Source organism: Canis aureus, chromosome 38, assembly GCF_053574225.1.
Source record: "Canis aureus isolate CA01 chromosome 38, VMU_Caureus_v.1.0, whole genome shotgun sequence".
NCBI lineage: Eukaryota > Metazoa > Chordata > Mammalia > Carnivora > Canidae > Canis > Canis aureus.
In genome coordinates, this window is record NC_135648.1 from 4,366,116 (window position 1) to 4,389,727 (window position 23,612).

General features: G+C 39.2%; 1 protein-coding gene across 2 annotated transcripts in view; it reads left to right on the plus strand.

Annotated features, from left to right (window-relative positions):
* Window positions 1–18,964, plus strand: part of NUF2 (NUF2 component of NDC80 kinetochore complex) — a 28,316-nt gene extending 9,352 nt beyond the window's left edge. For both annotated transcript variants that reach the window (XM_077887085.1, XM_077887086.1), the window contains exons 6-14: window positions 1,853–1,950; window positions 3,151–3,224; window positions 4,532–4,628; window positions 5,909–5,971; window positions 8,865–9,002; window positions 10,973–11,113; window positions 12,014–12,189; window positions 13,111–13,246; window positions 18,579–18,964. In XM_077887085.1, coding sequence (XP_077743211.1) covers window positions 1,853–1,950; window positions 3,151–3,224; window positions 4,532–4,628; window positions 5,909–5,971; window positions 8,865–9,002; window positions 10,973–11,113; window positions 12,014–12,189; window positions 13,111–13,246; window positions 18,579–18,713 — 1,058 coding nt within the window. In that variant the 3' untranslated portion in view covers window positions 18,714–18,964. The remainder of the gene's footprint in view (window positions 1–1,852; window positions 1,951–3,150; window positions 3,225–4,531; window positions 4,629–5,908; window positions 5,972–8,864; window positions 9,003–10,972; window positions 11,114–12,013; window positions 12,190–13,110; window positions 13,247–18,578) is intronic.
* Window positions 18,965–23,612: the final 4,648 nt, after the last annotated feature.

A 23,612-nucleotide genomic window follows, 5' to 3' on the forward strand; every position in this document is an offset into this window, starting at 1 on the left:
TTCCCAGACCAGTGTGGCCAGAGGCTAATCAATTTTGTTTATCTTTTCAAAGAATCAGCTTTTGGTTTCATTGATTTTTCTGAATTCATGTTTTCTATGTTATTGGTTTCTGTACTTATTGTTGTTCCCTCTTTTTTTCATGTGTAGTTTGGATTTGCTGGGTTTTTTTCTCCTATTTTTTTTTTTTAAGGTAGAAGCTGAGGACATGAATTTGAGACCTGTCTTCTTTCCTAACACAGGTGTTAGTACCATACATTTCCCTTTTGTCCCGCTTTAGCCATATCCCATAACTCGATGACAGATTGTTTCTTCTGTGTGTGCGTACATGTGCACATAAGCCTTTGGATTATAAATTTAAGCTTGTCTTCAGCAGAATAGTCCTGTGGCCTTCTGCTCCTGGAGTTGAGGCCACATCCCTCCTGAGATGCTTTTTGCTTCTGGCAGTTGTTCCAGGGTTAATGTTGGCTAATGATCACTTTTTGATTCCTGATTGTGGTAGTTCTCGGATCACATACAGAGTTTAACTCGAACAAAATCCTTATGGTGGTGGGTTCAAGCTTTAGAATTCTGAGATTATTTTCTCACCAGAGACAAGGCTAAGAGACAGTAGTAGCTTTGTCATTTCCTTCACTGGTGTGAGATTTTTGTTTTCCTTATCTACCTTTTCACTAAGGATGTAGTCTTCCTAGAGTCCCACATCTTCTAGGGACCTCAGCACCGAGTCCCGAGGCATCAGCAACCGTTCCTACATGAAAGTAATTATTTACTTGCTTACTTAGCTGGGACTTATTTTCTTTTCATCCTCCCCCTGTCTAGTTGCTTATAAGACTTTCTCCTTATCACAAGTTTTTAGCATTATAATGTGCTTTTGGGGGATTTTCTATTTGTTGTCATGTTCCTCTCCCCCACTCCCCACTGTTCTCCAACTCCCACTTAGATTTACTCACTTCCTTGGCTATGTCTGTAGTGTCTATCAAATTTGGAAAATATTTGGACATTTTATACAAGGTTTTTTTCTGCCAGTCCTTTCTGTGGGATCCAATTACACATTTGTTATGCTATTTGATGTCCTTCAGCTCATAGGTGCTATATTCATTATTTTCTCTCTGGCCTTTCAGATAGCTTTTATTGTTGTGTCTTCATTGTCACTAATGCATTCATCTGTCGGGTCAATCTGCTATTAATCCCATCTGGTGTGTTTTTTATTTCAGACATTTTTTAAGTATAAAAGTTTGATTTGGGACTTAAAATCTTCCTCTTTTCTTATAATGCTGATGCATTTCTCTTTCTTCCTTAACAAACAGAATATATTTATAGAATATATTTATAAAGGCTGTCAGGAAGATAGAGTTTAGTTGAGAAAGGCCAAGGCCTCTAGAACTCATAAATTCTAGTTGCCTTGGCCTCTCCAAACACCAAACTTATCTTTGTGACTCAGCAAATCCTGATAGTTGTTTGTGTTCTCTCCTTGCAGTAGAGCCTGAAAACCCCCAAGTAGGCTGACGCATATAATAGGGTTCACCTCATTTGTTTCTCTCAGGGACTTGTTATCTGGTGTCTAAAATTGTTGCTTTTTATATTTTATCTGGTTTTCAAGTTGTTTAAGATAGGAGAGTAAATTTATTTCCTATTATTTACTCTCAGCCAAAAATGATTTACTTTTTTTTAAAAGTTATTAATGCAAAGATAATTCTGATCTTATATTAGAGCACAGTTTTTGCACTTTGATTAATTATAGCATGCACGCAGTTTTATTTTACATGCTACAAGCAGAGTATATGGTGGGAGAGGATGAATTTTATTTTTACATTATCTCAAAGATTTACTTAAGGAGTCTTGCTTTCTATTTTAGAGACAAAACGGACAAGTCGGTTTTTAAGTGGCATTATCAACTTTATTCACTTCAGAGAAGCATGCCGTGAGACGTATATGGAATTTCTTTGGCAATATGTAAGATGTAAATATATTTTTGGGTCACATAACCAGATCAGTAGCATCACTTATGAACTACTAATCTGTTTTGAAATAATTGTCACAGATATCTAATTGTCATATAGCTATTAGGATCAATTTTATTTTAATATTTATGTAAGTAGCAGATCTCCATTACTGGAAAATGTATATCAGAATGAGGTTCTCTTTGCTATTGGATAACATTAGGGAAAGGCTGGGTTTTTTGTTCTAATCTTAACTATAGTTGAGGCTCCTTTTCCTATATTAGGAAATATAAAGGAAGAGGAAAAGTGACAAATTCACATTATTTTCCTTTGAAGTTTAATAGCAGTGTGCTTTATTTAATCGAGGTATTTGAGATTTATGTTTGCTTTCTAAAGAATGGCCTCAAATGATGTTTTGTCTATCACACTTGCCCAGTGTTGCATTGTAAGATTAGTCCAAGTAAATCACTTTAACAGATGGAAACTCATTTCATCAACGATTTAGAGACTTTGGAAAGATTATGGGTCACCCGTGTGATCTGTTTCCATCTGTCCTTAGTTTTGGGTTACCATATTCTTAGAAAAGTGCCAGAGTTATACCAGACAATTAGAACTTCAGCTCCAGCTACATTGAGTATATAGATAAATGCTTCCTTGCACAAATCATGTTAAGCTGATACTTTTTAAACATCACAGACTCCCCAAAGCCTCATGTGTATTTGCTAACACACTCACAGAAACATACAACTTTGCTTGGCTAATTTCTCCTCATTTTTAAAGACACAGCTCAAACATCTGTTGTTTTTATGAAGCACTCTTTGCTGTTCCTCCCCAGCCATTACCCAGGTTGGCTGGATGTCGTTCTATGTAGTCCCATAGCAAGCTGGTTTGTAGACTAACATGCATGTATCTGACCCTTCAAGGGAAATGAGCTACTTAAATCCCAACTGTAACTCTGTCTTCTTGAGTATTATTCTTGGCACTTAGCACAGTGCCTATGGTAAGAACTCAGCATTTATGTGTGAATAAGGAATTCTTAATTCACTCATCACGAATTCCTGTCCTCTCTTAAAGTCTTATTTCTGATGGTGAAAGCTGAGAGGTGAGTAAACATTTTGCAGTGTGTACCGGGAGTTTTTTTGTTTTGTTTTGTTTTGTTTAAGCACATCACTGTTTGTGTTGAAAGGCACTAATATGAAAGTTGCTTTAACAGAAATCTTCTCTGGACAAAATGCACCAGTTAAATACTGCACACCAGGAAGCGTTAATGAAATTAGAGAGACTTGAGTAAGTAGATTAACAAATAAATATAATTTCAAGATGTAAAATGAATCATGAGTACCATATTACAACCATGTAGGCTACTTCAAGTAAAGCAGACTATTTAAGTTTACCTGTCCCCAAAAAAGGAAAAACTCTTCTTTCTCTTAGTATGTAATATATTCTTATAGTTAGTGAATTAGCCTGAGTTGTTTTAAAGCGATTCACTTAACTCCTAAATTCTGTCTGGAAGTATTTATTGTGTGTTGGTGAGCAGTAACTGGCCTCTCCTTCTTCCTTAAGGTCAGTTAATTCTGTTAAAAGTTTTACTCCTTCAACAGAGCTTTGTTTTGTTTTGCCTCACCAGTCACTTAGGAGAGTCATTCAGGAATTAGGATTTCTTGGTCAGGTAGATAGATAGATTTTGAGCAGAAGGATTTCCCATCCCTTGTAATTTCTTGATGGCTATGAGTTTCTTTGTTTCACGGGGGAGCTTTCCTAAACTGGCCTGATATAGATTGTCTTTAGAGACTGCAGTACACTGCAGAGACTGGGAATAGGAGGCAGATACTAAAATTTCACAGGTAAGTTTAGCATAAACCAAGTCAAGAGATAAGTGACAGACTGGGAGCAGGTATTTGCAGCCTATGCAGCAGAGGAGCACTGTCCCTCATAAGAAAGCCTGTGTAATATTCCTAATGTATGAAGTTCCTACCAACTAAGGGCAGAAGGAAAATAGAAAAATGGGCAGAGGCTAAGAACAGGGGATTTACAGAGGAAGAAATGCAAATAGCTAATTAAAAATATGTAAAGATTATTAAACTCACCAGCGGTCGGGGAAATAATAATTAAAACCACAATTCTGTACCATGTCTCAAAACAGAAGTTGTGAACCATGCCCATGGCAGAAACTTTTACACGGGCAAGTGCTGTTAAGAAGGATGGACCGAGCAAAGGGAATGGCTGATCTGGGAGAGAGGGGAGGAGAGGAGTCTGGCAGGAGCCATCACTGACAGGAAAGGGAGTATCTCACTCCTCGAATTAGGAGCCGCATTAGAAAAGACAGGTCCGCATGCAGGCTAGTCCATAGGTGAATTCATAGATTCGGTGGTGGAAGGCCGAAGGAGCCCATCTGATCTTTATTTTCTGTGTTGTAGAGGCCAGGTCATCTATTTTAAATCTCTGTCACATGGAGGGATGAGAACTCAGAAACATGAAAGCAGATAGTTTTTTGTTGTTGCTTTCACTTGAGTCGTTTGAGGACAGGGACTGTTTTGGCCTTGCAAAGTTAAGAACTTGATACATATTGTTTTCATCTGTTTTGCTATGTTTAGTTCTGTTCCAGTTGAAGAACAAGCAGAGTTCAAGCAGCTTTCCGATGATATTCAGGAGCTGCAGCAATCACTGAATCAAGAATTTCGTCAAAAAACGGTATCAGCTATGTTGACCTTAAAAATTAAACAGTTATCTTATCAGCAAAAATAAGCTTATTTGGGAATAGCAGAGAATTGCAGTTTGGCACAAGTAGGCTGCGGCAAAAACCATAGGCTAGCCCAACAAACAAACGAGAGAAATGTTATTTTATGGAGAAAGGGGGACGTTGGGAGGGGTTGTTGTGAATGGAAGTCCTGGGAGGAAAGGCAGGAGTCGAGGGTGGTGATGGTTCCTCACTGGTGGAGCGGCAGGGGTAGTGCCTTTCCCGTGGAGATGGGGTGGGTGTCTTGCCCTGTTGGGTCCCCCAGTTGATGAGGTTGTTGATGAGGCTTCCTGTGGTTGACGCTGGTGGTGCGGAGTGAGAGCTCCCCCTCCTGGCCTCTCAGCCCCAAGTGAATGAGGTTTCATTTTATTTCCACCATTGTTAGCTTAAAATTAAAAAAAAAAAAAAAAAAAAATTAACGGATGTGGAGGGGGTAAGGGCACGTTACTTTCAGTTACTAAAGATATAGGGTCTATTGCTGTGCCCGTTTGTGCTCCTTGTGATGGAAATGTACTTCTGTCCACCGTGATTATTCATTTGTGTGGTCAAAGTTCTACACTGTCTTGTTGACTAGAATTTTTTAGGATTTTCCGCGTTCTAATCTTGCTGTTCCCATGATGTGTGGGAGCACCCTGGACTTGACACAAACCTGCGGGGCTGCTTCAGGGTGTTTTAAAATTTCAGGGGAAACAGAGATGCTCAGCATCTGTTTTGCCGTGCTTGAACCGCTGGCTCCGGGTTCCAGTAACTGACATTGCCTCCTTTTGTATCTTTGCAAACCTGGGTTTTGGCATTTGCTGTGGTGAGAAACCAGTATTCCAAGAAAAAACTCATAGAGCAGGAAATGAGAATGTGTGTCCACTCAGATTCCAACGCGTGTGAATTTGTACAGGGCATCCAATAGGTCATGCATCCAATGGGAGTAGTTGTGGTTATTTAAGAATGAAAGAAACATTGTTTTTTCTTTGGATTTGTATGCATGACTTTTTCAAAGGGCTACTAAGTTGTTAGGACATAAGTACTTATGCAGTGATGTGGCCTCCACTACTTACTAAAGGAACCCTTAGGTATTTCTTCTGGCCTGGGGGCATTGTGAACAGAGAAATTTGAGAATATTTGATCTAATCCATTTAACTCCTTTCCTTTCTTACCTTTTATTTTATGAGAAAGCATAGAGTGGCGAAATTTAATCTATTTTGAATCATTACAGAAAGCAGTTTTCTTTTTTCCTTAGATGGTGCTTCAGGATGGAAATTCCCAAAAGAAGTCTGATATTTCAGAGAAAACCAAGCGTTTGGTAAGTGTCTTTTCATATAACCAGCATTTAAGGTTTGAATGTTTTGTGTGGAGTATTTTAACTGTTATTATAGCCTAATGTTTCTCCATTTTTCCTTAAAATGAAACTAATTCAACTGTTTTCAATTTAAATATAATAGCTGACTACTGTTTTTTTTTTTAAATGGAAACGCAGAAATGTATGAGGAGAGTGAAAATCACCTGAAAGCTCAGCACACAGTCTGATTTGTGTCATATATGACACCTCTCTGTGCAGAGAGGCATGTGTAATTTTACATCAGCTATTAGACTCTATATGCCTCAAACCTGCCTTTTTTTTTTTTTTTTTTCACTGAACAAAAGAGCAGAAATGCTTTGCACTCCACTGTAGATCCTCATTACCTTAACAGCTGCATGTGGCTGTGATTGCACTAATGTAGGTCCTTCTGGTGCCCTAGTGACAGACATTTGCTGGCTTCTAATGTTTCTTCTGCTGGACAGCTGCGTGTGTGTGCTGCACACCCACCCGCATACACACACAGGTGTCTGTGTACTGGGCTGCTTTTCATCTTCCTACATGGAAGATTTCTGGGTTCAAAGAAATACACGTTTAAAACTATCCCACCTTGCCAAACTGACTTCTAAAAGGATATCAATTTACATTCCTACCAAGAGAATCTGAGAGTGTTCTTTTTTTCTATTGTTGCCAAAATGTGATGCTTTTAGTTTGCTTTGTCACTTATATAGGAAAAAAAACACCTCATTTTAATTTTGATTTTCTTTTTTCATTCTTAGTGATTTTGACATCTATTCAATGGTTTGTTGTTATTTCTTATTTTGTAAACTACCTGTGGTTCTTGGCTTATTTGGTGTTTTTTTGTGTTTTTTTTCTTAAACTATGAATTAGGGATATTAACTATCTTTAAAATTCATGATTTTTTTCCATTAGAAGGCTTATGTTTTTACTGTAAAATTTATAGACACGGCCTTTATGGTTTGTGGATTTAATTCTATACATAAAAAACCCTGTCCCATTTCTCATGTTTTTAATCCCACATTGTCTCATTGTACTTTTATGGCTTCCCTATTAACACATATTATAGAACTACCTGAAATTTACTTTGGTATAAAATATTCCTCATTTTTCTCTCACTTTTTTTTATTAGCAAATGCTTTGATCTGAGTAGTATTGACTGTGGTTCAGTTTTATTATGCAGTTCTTTCTGTCCCATTAAAATCTACATTAAAACAACATCATTTTGTAATTAGAATATCCAGTTTAGTCTTCTTATAAAGGGAAGAAATGTGATGAAAGCCAATGTCAGGGCACCCCGGGTGGCTCAGCGGTTTAGCGCCACCTTCAGCCCAGGGTGTGATCCTGGAGACCTGGGATCAAGTCCCCCTGCGTGGAGCCTGCTTCTCCCTCTGCCTGTGTCTCTGCCTCTCTGTCTCCCTGTGTCTGTCATGAATAAATAAATAAAATCTTAAAAAAAAAAAAAAAAAGTCAATGTCAGTTGTAAGGAGGGTGGCCTCTAGTTTTGTAAAGCTTGTGAAAGTAGCAAACATAGTGGGGCTGTTGCTAAAATAACATATTGTTTCAAACATTGAATTTTAGCCTCTGAGTTAGTTGGTCAAAATGTAAAATCATTTGTGGTATTTGTTAGTTAAAAAATAATTTGTAGACAATTTACACAAGCTGTAGGGGAATATATTCCTGTTACAAAATACTCCAATGCATACATATGTATAGTGAGAGGGACAGAGAGTCAGACCAGAAGGCCCTCTTCTCTGGCCTGCTTCCCCTCCTGTCCTTTTCCAGTGACATTGCATGCATTTTTTTATATAGATGCATATAGTTATCTGTTGCTACTTTCTTATTGTGTTCCTAGAAATGGGTTTATGTTATACGTTGACCTATAATTGATTTTTTTTTTTAAGATTTTATTTATTTATTCATGAGAGACAAAGACAGAGAGAGAGAGAGGCAGAGACACAGGCAGAGGGAGAAGCAGGCTCCAGGCAGGGAGCCTGATGTAGGACTCAATCCCGGGACTCCAGGATCATGCCTTGGGCTGAATGCAGGCGCTAAACTGCTGAGCCACCCAGGGATCCCTCTATAATTGATTCTTTTACTTAATATTCATGAAAATCTTTCCATATCGATACATAGAGTCTCTCACAATGTAAACGTAATTTATCAACTAATTCTTGGGGAGGAAGTTTATATGAATATTTTTATCTTTTTATATAATTTGAGACTTGCAGAGAGTTTTCACAGAATTCTCCAATGCCCTTCACTTCAGTTCCCCAAATGGTTTGAAATTCAGGAGAGCAAGGAAATTTGTTATAATTCAACAGGCCTGTATTGACCACCTCCTCAGTGCTGTTGCTTTGTCTGTGTTCTGGGAGAACAAAGATAACTCTTCACAACCCCAAATCATTCAGTCAAATTCAGTAACACAGATTAAGTCCATAATTAAACCATTGTGTGTACAGTGATTGTACTTTTCATAGAAAGAAGGTAGAGGAAGTGGGAGCAGGATTTCCAAGGCTGAATGAAACTCAAGAGGCTCTACAGGAGTGGGATGATGGTATTCAGAAGGACTGTACTGCTCAAAGAAAGATCACTTGCATCTGTAAACCTAGGACTGGTATTAGCAGGTTGTTGATGTACTGGAACTGGCCGAAGAGGACATTGGCAAGGACAGGAGGAGTACAGTAAAGGACCTCGAATGTCTTGCTGAGAGGCTTAGTCTTTAGCCCATAGACAAATGGGAGCAAATAAGCAGGTGATCATAATTTAATTTTACCCCCACAACAACAAGCATGGACCCAATTTCTTTGTTATTTTCCATTATATGGTAAGCTAACAATTTTATTACTCTGTCTAATATGTAAATATGTTTTCTCAACAGAATGAGCTGAAATTGTCAGTAGTTTCTTTGAAAGAAGTTCAAGAGAGTTTGAAAACAAAAATTGTGGATTCTCCAGAGAAGCTAAAGAATTATAAAGAAAAAATGAAAGACACAGTCCAGAAACTTAAAAATTCCAGGGTGAATTTCCTTTTATAATTTTAACACTTTTCCATATATTTTTTTTTCTTTTTAGCAACTCTTGTTTAGTTGTATGTTAATTTTGTGATTTCCAAGTTTATCTACACTTCTTTTCCTCTTAAACTTTTTGCTCTTGTCCCTGATATGTAATTCTCTTCTAAAGTAGGTGTAGGGAAAAGAAGTATAGTTTTAAGACATTTGTTCAATTATGCAACACATTTTTGAGATTTTTGTCCTGGGTGATCAAAATAGAAATTCTGTCCTCAGGAGACTTATTTAGTTATTTTTTCTGATAGAGAAAAGTATTAAGTTTATAATCAATTATATAATGGAAGTACATGGCAAGTCCCTATACCTTCTGCTTAGTTTTGCTGTGAACCTAAAACTGCTCTGAAAATATTTTTTAAAAAGCATCAAAAAGAGAAACAAAAAATAGTATAGGGTTCTTTGAAATAATGAGGGTAGCCTGATATAATGTTTTGGAAACCTGGGGTAGTGGGGGGAAGGAAGTAGGAATTGATGCTGACATCTGAAGAATAGACAGTGGTTATTCTACTAAATTTGTACATGGAAGACCATTGGAGGCAGAGGGAGCAACATGTGTAAATTCTTTGAGGTAGAAGGAAGCAAGGTATATTCAAGGAACACAGCCTAATGCACAGGAGGGGGAGTGGCATGAGGCGACCACAGAAAAATAAACAATAGGCAGATTATTCAGGATACTGGATTTTACTTTAGGAACAAGGGCACACCACTGGTTACTTTAAAAGGCAGATATTGGAACATGATATAATTTATGTTTAAAAAGATGAATTACTGTGAGAGATGGCTGGAGACACAGTGGGATAGAAGTAGCAGCAGGTAGACAAGTTAGCATCCTTTGTGAGACAGGGATTTTTTTTTTAAATTTTTTTTTTTGAGACAGAGATTTTATATTATCAATTGAAAGAACATTTCTGGTTTATCTCTGAATTTCCTATTCTAGTGATTCCTGATAATTAAGAATTATCACACAGGAATAGACAAAGATCACCAGAACAGAAATGAGAGCCAAAAATAGGTCTGAGTATTTAGGAGAAAAGTGTAGTTTACTTAATAAAATTAATTAAGGTTCAGTTAGCTGTTCAGTTAGAAGAAAAGGGAACTGTGTCTATACCTTGCACCATTTACAAAAACAAATTGTGGATTAAAACTTTAACAATTTTAGAAATTTTAGGAGAACATTTGTATAATCTTAAAATGGGATGAATTTTTTTTTTTTTTTTTTTAATTGAGATTGGAAACCCAAAGGCTATAGAAAAAAACCTATGGAACATGTTTATAGTGCCTATGAGAGGTAAAGGAATTACATCCATGACATGCAAAGAGTGTTTACAGATTGGTAAGAAAAAGACAACAAAAATGAGCAATAATATGATTAAGCATTTCACTGATGACAAAGTCCAATTGGTTGATAAGGTGGGTGGAGGGGTAGGCTAGTGGGGAGAAGAAAAGTCGGTCTGTATTGTTACGGTGGTTGGAGTGAACATGTTCATTTTCTAATTTTAGAAGAGGAATTAATCTTTTAAAAAGAATCAGCTGTAGTGATAGTTATTATACAGATGAATAGGAAGATTATAATTGGTAATACAATTGCCCAGGAGTAATTAGGAGCAGTTTGAATATTAGCAGACACGAACTCTTTTAAAATCATCATGAATAACTTTTGGAAGGTACTTCAGTGAGTGATTTAGTAAAATTGTGGCAGTTTTCCTTTGTGTAAGGATATTTGGCAATTAAGAAGCGTAATTATATGTACTTAGACACATGTCAGTAATAGCACATTCTTACTGACCTAGAAACTTAATTGTTCTCTGCTCTTAAGCTTTCAGTATTAAGTGCAGAAATTATTTAAGAGCAAACAAATTGACAGTACTGCAGTTTCATAAAGGAGACGATCAAACTGGTTTTTGTGTTTCTTTTTTTCAAAGCAAGAAGTGATGGAAAAGTATGAAATCTATAGAGACTCCGTTGATTGCTTGCCTTCATGTCAAATGGAATTACAGTTATATCAGAAGAAAATACAGGACCTTGCAGATAATAGGGAAAAATTAACCAGCATCTTAAAAGAGGTTTGTATAGTGTGGAATTTTAATGTTTTTATTATGCAATCATTTACTATAGTTCCTCGGACTTGCTTTTACTTTTTGTTACTATTTTCCTAAAGAAAGGCAGGATCATTCTAGAGTATAATAAATGTGGCAGTGTACACTGAGCAATAAAACATTTTTCTTCTTAAACACAGCCGCGGTAAGACCTATGGTAACCTTCAGATGAAATGAATGATTAATTAACATGGCAGATTGCCATGTATATTTTGGGAGAAAGTAATGGAATTTTAAACTTATTCTAACAGTTGGAAATGATCCTCTCACCAGTAAGCCTAAAGTCTCGATGGACGGCCTCACATTGTACCTGGGATTGTAGTTTATGTACCTGCCCTGAAGATGGAGAGAGCTAATGCCAATGTTATTTAAGTTTCTCAGGCTGGAAGCTTGAAAATCCTTTTTTACTTCTTAACTTTATCACAGTAACCCACACCGTCCCCAGGATCACTAACATTGCATTTGATAAAGGATTTTTTTTTTTTTTTTGAGGGAAGTAGGGGTTGGAAGGCGAGGTGGCCTGAGGTGTCCTGCACTCCCTTATCTGTCATCCGGAGTTAACAAAAAAGATTGAGGTTGCTGCTTTTACCCGAGGGTTTCCCCTTTTTCTCTCCATTCCTCCTACCTTAGTTGAGACCCAAACCCCTCTGTGCAGCCTGGACTGGGGTCCTGTTCTTTCCTCACATCCCCAGCACCTTGCTGCGGCCTCCTCCTGACTCTACATTCTTCTGCTCGGCTTTCCAGGCTCAGGCAGTTTTATTTCACCTTCAGATTGTCTCATCTCATAGCTCACCCCAGGAAATAGGTGTTCGTGTTTATAAATCCTAATTGGATATGTCAACTTTACATACCTTCTGTGACCTACAGAGCCTGAGCTTGGAGGACCGAATTGAGAGTGACGAGTCAGAGCTGAAGAAGTTGAAGACAGAAGAAAATTCCTTCAAAAGACTGATGATCGTCAAGAAGGAAAAACTCGCCACAGCACAATTCAAAATAAATAAGAAGCACGAGGATGTCAAGCAGTACAAACGCACCGTGATCGAGTAAGAACTTGTTTTGTTTGACATGTTGGAAAATAATTGGGAGAAGCTGGTCTATTTTTTCCCCAAGATCCCCAAACTCCTATGATTTCTAAAAGTTATTCCACCTGTGGGTGACTAAAAAAGGATGAATTCGTTTTGAATTGGATAATGCTGTGTCTAGATCTAGAGATGTTTTAGGTCCTAGATTTTTCCCATTCCGGATGTCCTGCTTCCAGTTCCCTTAAGGGCTCTCTGTGCCACAGCTTGTCTCTGTGAAGGGCTCTGGTGCCACAGCTTGTCTCAGTGTACTTAAAGGACTGGGCCAGGGCTGCCTTACATGAATCAACTGGCCATGTGATAGTCCGGGCGGGCTGTGGCATCATAGCATCCACATTTTGAGAAAAAGTCTTGTCTACCTTATCCAGGTAAGAATGAATACTTGCCTAAGTGTTTATGGCTGTCGTTAGGATGCTGGGGTGTTGCTTGGGGAGAGCCTTCTTCCCGTTGGTTCTGAGAATGTATTATTAGAATATGCCCCCGCCGCCTCCCCCCCCCCCCCCCCATCTCTGAGATGTCTGCGTTTCAGCCTGCACATGGTAAAGATTTCCTTTGTTCTGGGTCATGCAGATGAAGATGAAGCGGAACCGGCAGATTTTGTATTTGCTGCCAAACTGCCTTGCAGAAAAGTCCTGAGCCACATCCCCCCCAGTGGGGGACACATGGGGGTGCACACTTTAAAGTCTCCATTGTAAATTATAGCCCTTGGGTGCAGCCCCCCCCCCGGGGGGGGGGTTTGCAGCTCTCTGCTTTTATGTCCTGAGAAGGGGGTTAGGTTTGTCAAACAAATATACACGATCTCTTTGGAATCAAAAGGAAGAAGTTAATGTTTACCTTTTCAGATGCTTGCGCAGAGTTAAAATTTAGCTGTCTGCTTTCCTCTAGAGATTGCAATAAAGTTCAAGAAAAAAGAGGAGCTGTCTATGAGCGAGTAACCACAATGAATCAAGAAATCCAGAAAATTAAATTTGGAATTCAGCAACTGAAGGATGCCACTGAGAGGGAGAAGCTGAAGTCTCAGGTGAGTGGGTGCCCACAGGTGCCTTTCTGGCGGTCTCACCAGCTCACAGAGGCGGTTCTGCTGCCCTCACGTTCAAGATTCTGTTGGCTCTCTGAAATAGAGATTGACCTCCCAGTTCTCTGGTTCTGATTCCATCTACAGCCCCTTCTCCATTACTCGTGTTTGGAGGTATGCCTCCTTCATACTTTTTTTTCCCCTTGTCCTTTCCCCCTGACCCAGCCGAGCACTGTGCTCTGCAGTAGGAGTGGGTGGTGCTCCATATACGTCCTGAACTTTTTTGGTAAGTGAAGTTGGATAGTGACGTTAAGTAATATCCTCTAAAAAGTTGCTGCCTTTTTTTTTTTTTTTTTTTTTTTTTTTGGTCCTGATAAAAGGATCTCAAAAGTATTTCTTGGGGCATCTAGGTGGCTCAGTTGGTGAGGCGTCTGCCTTCGGCTCAGGTCATGATCCCAGAGTCCTGGGATTGAGCCCCACATCAGGCTCCCTGCTCTACAGGCAGTTTGCTTCTCCCTCTGCCCCTCCCTCTGCTAATGTTCTGTCTCTCTGTTTCTCTCTCTCAAATAAATAAATAAATAAAATCTTAAAAAAATATATTTTATCTTCTCAACATCAGTGTTAAATGTGCTTGAGTTGTTAGCTGAAACAGAATAGCTGAGGGTGGCCCCTTGTGTGATGAGACTTAATGATATCCTTATCATAGTTGCCTAAAGTTACTTCTGCTCTTATTCGTGCTTGTTTCAGAGTATTTATTTTATCATTTCATAAACAGTTCTGTTTAATGAGGACACATATCTTCTACATTTTTGTCCTTCCGAAATGTCATATGCCACACATCAAGTATTTACCTGTTTCTGTCCTTTTCTTAACTGCCAGGGTCTCAAAGAAATAGTCTTTTCCTGATACATGTCCTAGTGCTCATTTTTGCTTAAGTTTTGAAGTTTGACCTATATCTTCCAGATTGCCCTGAACACCTGTACTAGAAATCACTAAAAACAGCCCTTTATCCTATGAAAGCCCATGGCCTCTCTTTCCGCCCCCCTCCCCTCATTCTTTTTCGCCTTGCCTCTATTGACATATTGGATCCAGGTTTCCTAAAACCCTGATGCCTGAGAAATATTTAAATACTTGCTGTCTCTCCCCTCCACCACCCACATCCAATTTGCAAGGGGTCCTAGTACTGAGATGCCACAGACAGTCCCGCATGGGTTCTCAGGAACTTTAACCCCTCCAGAGACAACATCGCTAACTGTGCACATACGTACACTGAGGGTCGTCTCCAGGCTGCCGGGAAAGGGAGGAAGGAGGGAAGGATGGAACGAAGGAAAGGAAAAGAGAATGGCTGTCTTCTCTGCCGCGGTCCATCCGGCCTGCTATCCTGACTTTCTTTACACATTTCAACTACTTCTCTTCTCCTGCCCCATAACTGGATATTCACCAAGGCCCAGCCCTTTTTTGTCTTTAGAATGTGGGTTACAAATGTGAGTATCTTAGGAGAAACCCAGTCCTACTTCTTAAAGCAATCAGTTAGTTAATATTTCTTTGTTACTACATGGTCAGGCACAATGAGTGGACCAGTGACTAGGTAAGTCAGCACTTGGCTGGCAGTCCCTGCGGGCCTTACGGCCTTGTGTAACTGGGGTCGGTGCCTCCAGGTCTCACCAGTAACATTCTAAGTTTCTTGACAATAGCGATCATGTATTTCTTACCTTAGTATGTCCTGTCAAACCGTGCCTGGAATGGGTGCCTTAGATGTAGGATGTTTTTCATCAATATTTGTAAACTTGGAAGGTCATCCAGTACGGTGTTTCTTTTACAACTGGCTGTGCATTAGAATTCAAAGAGGAACTAAAAAATGAACAAACCAACCCCACCCAAATGTCCTGAATTGGAATCGTCAGCTTCTTTAGGGTTCATGATTGGCATTTTTTTCCTGTGGCTTTTGAGAACCATTGATAGGTTCTGCTTCATTGTTTTCAATATCATTGAGCTCATAACCATCCAAGCTCTTCTACTAGGACAGCTTTAGTGGTTAAAATGTTATTTCTTATTTCGAATTTAAAATTTCTGTACTCAAGTGAACCAAGATCTCTCTGGAACAAATCTATATCGTCGTGTGCCTAATATCACTTCAGACATCTGAGGATAATGATCATGGGTTCCTCCAGCCATCTCATCTGGGTTAATGAGCCCCAGTTTTCCAGCCATTCTTTATATAGCTTAATTTTCAGATTCATTACTATCCTGTTTACTGTCTTCTCCCCTCTGTTTCCTGCTTGTCATTATTCTGTTTAAAATGTAGAACCCAGTACTAAACATAGCCTCCCAGATAATACCATGGCCAGTCCCAAAGCACAGTGCTTCTGTTAATGAAGTGTACTACTGGCTTGGATTTTTAGCAGCAGCTTCTCGCCTTGGCTCATATTGAGCTGGTGATCAATTAAATGACCCCTGTCGGTTCCGCATGTAGCTCTGTCTAGTTAAAATGTTTCACCATGCTTGAGTGCAGCCATTTCTTGGGACTTTTAATTCAGAATTTTACTATTATTTCTTTAAGGCTTCATCTGCTTCCTTCAGTGTGAATTTCCAAGTATCAAGGTCATATCAACTCTTTGTATCATTCACATTAACGATTTTTTCATGGCTTAGCGTCACCTGCACACTTGATCAACATGCCTTTTTCTCCAAAATAAAAATGCTAAGTAGAATTGGGCCCTTTGCTACATTAAATCTTTCTTTTCTTCCGAGTGGCACAGAGCCACTGATCCGGACAGTTCCTGCAGTTGTTGAAGTTGTTAAGTTATAACTTTACCCAGTCTGCGCTGTGCTATCAGTGTGTCCTAAACAGTGTGGGAGAGTCTGAACCCTGTGGTGCATGATGCATTTTGCCAAAGAGCTCCTTTTAGCTTCCTTCATAATTACCTTCCACAAAAAGGAAAAGATAGCCTGCTGTGACTACTAGCCTACTGATAACATAAACAGCCAATTAACACATATTTTGTATGCTGTATGTATTTTGTACCATATTCTTACATTATGTAGACCAGAGAAAAGAAGATGTCATGAAGAAAATCACGAGAGAGAGAAAATACATTTATAATCCTATACCACGAAAAAATCCGTGTGTAAGTGGACCTGCGCCGTTCAAATCCACGTTGCTCAAGGGTCAACTGTCATCTTAAACTTACCTAATTTGCAAGTGAGAAAGTTACCTAGACCAGTGCCATTCAGTAGAACTTTCTGCAGTGATGGGGATGCTCTTCTGTCCTTTTCAGTACAGTAGCCACTAGGTAGCTGTGGCTGCTGAGCAGCTGAAGTGTGGAAAGGGCAGCTCAGGGGCCTGTAGGTATTTAAATGTCAGTTTTCTAGCCTCAGGCACCTAGTGGTTACCACACACACACACCACAGAACCAGACTTTGAATTTAAAAATATTTAACTTTAGTGATGTCATCATAGTAAGATATACTTATTTTGTGAATTATATGTGAATTAATAATATAAAGTTCCACTTGGATACAGAATTCAGTTGGAAGCTAAAATAGCATTTGAGAGGGTTGTGCTTGTGTCATTAACATTCTGTGAGGTTTGCCTCGTAACTTCTACCGTGTGCTTGCTTCTTGCTTCTTTCTGCTGAAAGAAGCCCTGGAATGGGCTTTTTTTTTTTTTTAAAGTAGGCTCCATGTCCAGCATGGAGCCCAACATTGGGCTTGAACTCTGAGATCAAGACCTGAGCTGAGATCAAGAGTTGGATGCTCAACCCCCTGAGCCACCCAAGCACCCCTGGAATGGGCTTTTAACATGTCATTCATTTAATGGGGCTCTACCTTCAGGGTTTGGTTCCTCCATGAGGGTGTCTTTGTCCTTGGTAGGAAATGGTTTCCTTAGACATGTCAAGGTGGTTGGTTCAGATGTTTAGATTGTGTATCTTTCTTTAACCATACTTGGTCTTAATAGTTTCTTACGAGTACTATCGTTCTACCAAATTTATTTAGCTTCCTTTTTAGTAAGAATAAATAGACACTCCTATGGAACTAGGAAGTTAAATTGATCTATAGCTGCTGAATGTGCTGAGTATTTTTTTTTAAATAGTGTTTACGCAAGCTAGCAACTAATTCACCTTGTTTTTCCTTTAAGATTTAAGAAATAAAGCTTTCAAAAATGTTTGACTTATTTTCTTAATGATTCACATTCCATCATAGTAGTAGTAATTTGATGCCCAATTAGATCTTAGAAATCTAAATAGACTCTTCTATTTTTGTATTAGGATTTAATAACTATCTGTGTTTGGATTTTGGGAAAGTGTTTAGCCTTAAGCATCTATTTATATTCGCTGAATCTTGAGCAATAGTTCTCAAACTTGCATAAATGTCAGAGTCTGGAAATAGTTTTGTTCTTTTTTGAAACGTTATGAATTGCACTATATTAAATTATAATCTATATAATTTGTTCGAAATCAGATAGTATCTACACTAAAATTTAAACTAAGGTAAGTAGCAGCCAAACTCTAGGTTTAAGAAAAATGTAATGAGAGGGATGATTAAAATTGAGGACGTGATACCTATTTATTCCTGCTTCTCCCACTGGAAGAGGACTGCTATTTTATTTCAGTGATGAAACACCTGTAAAGTTAGAATACCACTCCTTGTATCAAGATTTGAGAGTTATTTTTTTCCAGAAAAATGAATAACTTACAAGGATTGAAATTGCACTGGATGAGTATGAGATACAAGAAAGTGTTTAAAGGCCAACTGGCTTCTTTCATTATTTTTATTCCATCTATAAAAATTGTTCTTGTTTTTTTTCTTAATTCTTAACACATCCACATAAGGTTTATATGAAAACTCGTAGCTTATAGAATTATCTGATGAGCTTAGTAAAATGTCTGTAATGTGTATTTTTCAGTCTTACAGATTACTTATTAAATCTGTTGACCTGTCTTTTCAGTGGTGATTGGGGCCAGATGCAGAGGGTCTAGTTGTCTGCAGTAACCCAGGCACCTGCCTGGTAGAGATGAAAAGCTCCAAAGTAAAAGCTTTTCCTTGACAATTAAAAATACATTCTTCACATCTTAGAATCCAAATCATTGTCACAGGTCTCTGCTCTGTTCTTTCTAAGCAGTGGACTTTTTTCGGTGTGTCTGTTGAGCCTGCAGAAGGATTCTTAAAATGAGTAAGCACACGCGCGTGTGTGTGTGCGTGTGTGTGCCCGCACAGAAGATCATTTAGGCTTTACAGTGTTATTAATAAATATTAATGAGATGATTAGAATTCTTGTAACTCATCAGTTTAGGCTGACACATGGGATAATTCTTAGTCCATTTCATTTTCCTCTTAGGAAATATTTCTAAGTTTGAAAACTGCTTTGGAGAAATACCATGAAGGCATTGAAAAGGCCACAGAGGACTGTGGTGCTCAGCTGGAGCAGAAGATGGCTGAACTGAGGAAGAGGATGTTCAGAATGTCAGCCTGATGGACACAGTCACTTCTTTCTGCAAATAGCTCACTGCCTTCATCTCACCTTTGGAAGGAGTAGTGAAATTGAAGTCAACGAAGTATCAGAAGCAGCACATTACTCTATATACTCTCATAGCTTGGTATTTTGTAAGATAATGCATTTGATGTAGGCTTTTATTAACTTATAATTAAAATAACTTGTGTAGCTATTCATGTCCTTGCCCCTTGTAAGTAGTTGGAATAAAACCAAAATACATGGATTTGAAAGATGCAGTTTTTCTATTGTTATCCTGGCCGTTGGTGCTTGCTTTGTGGACATCAGGAACATTGAGGTTGAGATATCGTTTGATCCTCACTTGGGCAACTCTGGCTGCATATTTTTATTACTGCTTTCTGGGTGAAGTGACCACGAGGGTCCTGAGATTAAACAGCTGAGCCAGAACTTGAGTGGTGCGCTGTTAATAATGTTGGCGGTGTATCACACTTGATTTTTTTTTTTTTAAGATTTTATTTATTTATTCCTGAGAGACACAAAGAGAGGCAGAGATACAGACAGAGGGAGAAGCAGGCTCCCTGCAGGGAGCCCGATGTGGAACTCGATCTCCAGACTGGGATCACGCACTGAGCCAAAGGCAGGCGCTCAACCACTGGGCCACCCAGGCGCCCCTGTACCACACTTTCTAGTGTAATCACTTGAAAGAGAAAGTTTGAGTGCAGTGGTCTCATTTTTCACTGATGCTCGTAAACTTAAGATGGTCCATGATTTTACCAGCAAAAATGAGTTTATTCAGTAATAGCAGAAGATGGCAATTCAGGACATGCGGGCTGTGGGAAAACCAGAGGCAAGTCCAACAAAGCAGAGGGACATTAGTTTATGGAGAAGACCGAGGAAGTTGGGAGGGGTTGCTGGAACGAAAGTCCATTGGAGAGAAGCAAGAGTTGAAGGTGAGGATGGTTTCTCATTGGTGGAGTTGCTGGCGTGGTCTGTTTCTTGTCGGAGATGCAATGTTCCTCTCTCCCTGCTGGCCTGTAATGACCCTAACAGAAGGATCTGTAATTGGCAGTTCTTCCAGTAATTGTTGTTGAGTGGAAGGGCCCCCGCTTCTAGCTCCAGACTCTACTGTGGCCAGGTTGGCCTTTATTAATATTCACAATGCCATGGCATTTTTATGAGGAAAATGAGGTAAAATGTGCCTCGGGCTTAGACCAGAGCCATGGTAGACCTCAGTAGATACTAAATATTAGTATTTAGAGTCATGGGAAGTCCAAGTACTCGTCTCTTTGTCAGAGATTATAAAATACTAGTGTAGGTAGAGAACAGCTTTTCAGTGAGAGGAAAAGCCCTGCAATGGGAGGAGTAGAAAAATACAAGTGTCCAAGGAGGAAGAATTGGGGTACAAGATTGAGCTACTGGCCTGTCCCTTCCTTGCTTCTTTTTAAATTATTAGGATTTTAAGCCTTTAAACAGTCTGTTGATGAGACCACGTAACAGGTGTAAACATGACCATGTCTGTCTCTTTTTAAATCTAAAACTGTGACCCCCCCCCCCCCCCCGGAACCTATCTCCACTTTCGGCTATTGCTATTTTTTTTTTTTTGACAACTTAGATAATCACTTTACTCCTGTCAGAAAGGCTAAAATAAAAAAGACAATAAGAAGTGTTGGTGAGGATGTGGAGAAAAAGGAGAAATGCAAATTGGTGCCATCACTGTGGAAAACAATATGGAGGTTCTTGAAAAAATTAAAAATAGAATTACCATATGATCCAGTAATTCCATTACCGGGTATTTACCCAAAGAAAATGAAAAGACTAATTCGCCCCTATGTTTATTGCAGAATTATTCGGACTAGCCGAGATACGTAAGCATCCCAAGTATCCTTCGGTAGATAAATGGATAAAGATGAGGTGTACGTATATACACAATAGAATATTATTCAGCCACACAAAAAAAAAGAATGAAATCTTGCCATTTTCATCAACATGGATGGATGGACCTAGAGGATGTAATGCTAAGTGAAATTAGATATAGGATTACACTCATGCGGAATTTGAGGGAAAAAATGGACTCTTAAATAGAGGACAAACTGGTGGTTGCCAGAGGGGGGGAGGATGGGGGGATGGAGGGAACAGGCAATGGGGATGAAGAGAACTCTCATCGCGATGAGCACTGAGTAATGTAAAGAATTATTGAATCACAATATTGTACCCTGAAACTAGTAGCTATATTAATCACACTTCAGAAAAAGAACAGAATTCCTAGAAAACCTAATTCTTTTTTTTTTTTTTTGAAAACCTAATTCTATACATGTGAATCTGCTCCATGCCCTGCCCATCATGACACCGTTGCTTTATCCAGAGTAACGCGCTGACCTTTCTGAGATCACCCAGACATTACTAGTATCAAAATTCCCTGGATACTGTTGAATTATCCTCCTTTCATTCTGTCTGTCCAATCCTTTTTTCTCTTTGGTCTCCTAACACCACTTCCTTGGTTCTCTTAACTCCCAGTTTCTTTAAATTCTCTGTTCACCTCTGAAGTGTTTGTGTTCTAGGCCTCTCCCTTGATCCTCAGCCTCTCACTCCTGCTTGAGAACTTACATCTACTCTCACAGCTTCACTCACGACATCCATGCAACTTTTGCTGCAGTACGCACATTCAATAACATTTTTCCTATTTCTCCTGAATTTCACACTTGCATGTGATGTCAGTAGATCTTTCTGACCTTTGGCATTCTGGGGGAGCCTAATGGACTCTCTCAAAAATAACATTTTTCGTGTTGGAAATAAAATACGGATTGCAAGGGGAACTGATGAGATTCTGAAACATGAAGGGCTTCATGGACTGGGGAAGTCGTGGGACCTCTCACTCACAGGACAAAGTAAATGTGCGTGAGTTTTAAGCCCCATCTTAATCTAGACCCTTGCCACTCCTCGTCAGAACTTTACCCTGGACCAGTACGGGACTAGATTGGTGTCCTCAGCGCGTCACACTTCCATGTGTTTGCACGTGTTTTCTCCCTTCGTTTATGTTTTTCCTTTGTTCAACTGGAAACTACTCATTTTTCAAGTCTCAATCCAAACAACAGCTGAAATACACTTTTAAGCTTTGTCAGGTTTTCCTCTATGTCAGTTATGGTTTTCACTAACTCATTGTGATTTTTTTACACATCTTCACTTGCTAGACTTCGTGTTTCTTGAGGCCATGTGTGTGTCGCTCTATCTCTCTGCTTCTCCTTCTCTGTCTCTTGTCTCTGTCCCATACTTCTAGGATAGCATAGAGCTGGGCATCTGCTTGTCACTTACTCTGTTTACTTAAGGAACTGCCATTTTTCTCTCCTGTGACCAAATAATTTATCCATCGAGGTCAGGTTTATCTAAATCCAGCAAGAAACTTGTGTCTTTCGTGCATTTTTTTTTGCACCAAACTATGAGTTTGCTAGCTTCTCTTCCCCTCCCCAGATAAAAAGCCACATTCAAGAAGCCCTCAGTGTAATCCCCACCAAAACCTATATTGGGCTGTTTCAATTGAAGAACACATAAAATTTGAAATTTTTCCCCCCCAAAGCCGCCTTGAATATATATGACTTACTTGGGCTGTGTAGCATTTTAAAGTTTATTAACAAGGCGCCAACTGCTCTGAAGAAAGGAAAGAGCAGTGTGTGTGTGTGACATATGCTGAGGCCTGAGCTGGAAGGAAACTCTGCCCATATTTAGAGTCCAGGCGTCTTTTATGAGTCCAGCTACTTAGCTATATGTAGAGCAAATATTTAATTTCAAATTCAACTGGCATATTTCAAGGAGCTAATCCATTTTATGACAAAGCAAGGGAAATTGAAATATGCACCTTGCAGGCTGAAGTTAATACATCTGATTTTAGCTTAACAGGATGTTTCCTATTTTTAGTAAGACCAGGAAAGTTTTATATGAAATTCCATTTCAAATTCAGGGCCCGCCACCTACTTCAATTAAGTTGGCTCCCTGTCTTTGATTGCAACAGGCCTCTCATCTTCCTATCCATATTGCCACCAGGGGGCATGACACAGCTTGCATGACCAATGCTGGAATAACTTGATTTTAAGATCGGAAAGCTGAAAAATTTAAAGTGATAGTTACAACCCAAAGAAAGTGTCAGAAAGAACTTAGAGGCAATCTATTTAGAGTCAAAATACGTTCTAAGCAGTAACTTAAAATTACTTATCATGTTGCTACAAAGATGACTTCAACGCAAAGCTCCAATTTCTGACCCTATTTTATTATCTTTTAAAGATTATTTTATCTAAGTCATCCTCCTCGTGCTTGGCTCTGGATTTCCAGCTCCAATTTCATGCAACTCTTGAAACTGAATTTTCCCGAGACAGGGATTTGAGACACCCAATACGATGACGATGAGCAGGTCACTTAGGAAGCAAACCTCGAACCTCAATCGCCACTGGCCCTGATGACATTGGGGGACATTTCTTCTTCTTCTCCTTCTTTCTTCTTTCTTCTTTCTTCTTCTTCTTCTTCTTCTTCTTCTTCTTCTTCTTCTTCTTCTTCTTCTTCTTCTTCTTCTTCTTCTTCTTCTTCTTCTTCTTCTAAGATAACAAAGTCACTCTCTACCACCACATCCTCCTCCAATCTGTTCATACTGCCACCCCACAGATCTCTCTTCGGAGTTCCCTTGGCCATCTCTTCCCCATTGCTTGACGAATCTTTGCTGCTCACTTCACCATTTCGGAAGAGTCCACAGCCCTTTGAAGGGCAATGTCGTGATGGAGGGAGTACAGAGTAGTGCAGCACTTCTCAGACTGTGGGAGTGTAACATGTGCCTGGGGTATTTGTCAAACATGCCTTGCTTTGGCGGGTCTCTGGGAACCTACACTTGTAACAAACACACTGAGTGACCCTCCGGACATGATCCCTGGGGATCACTTC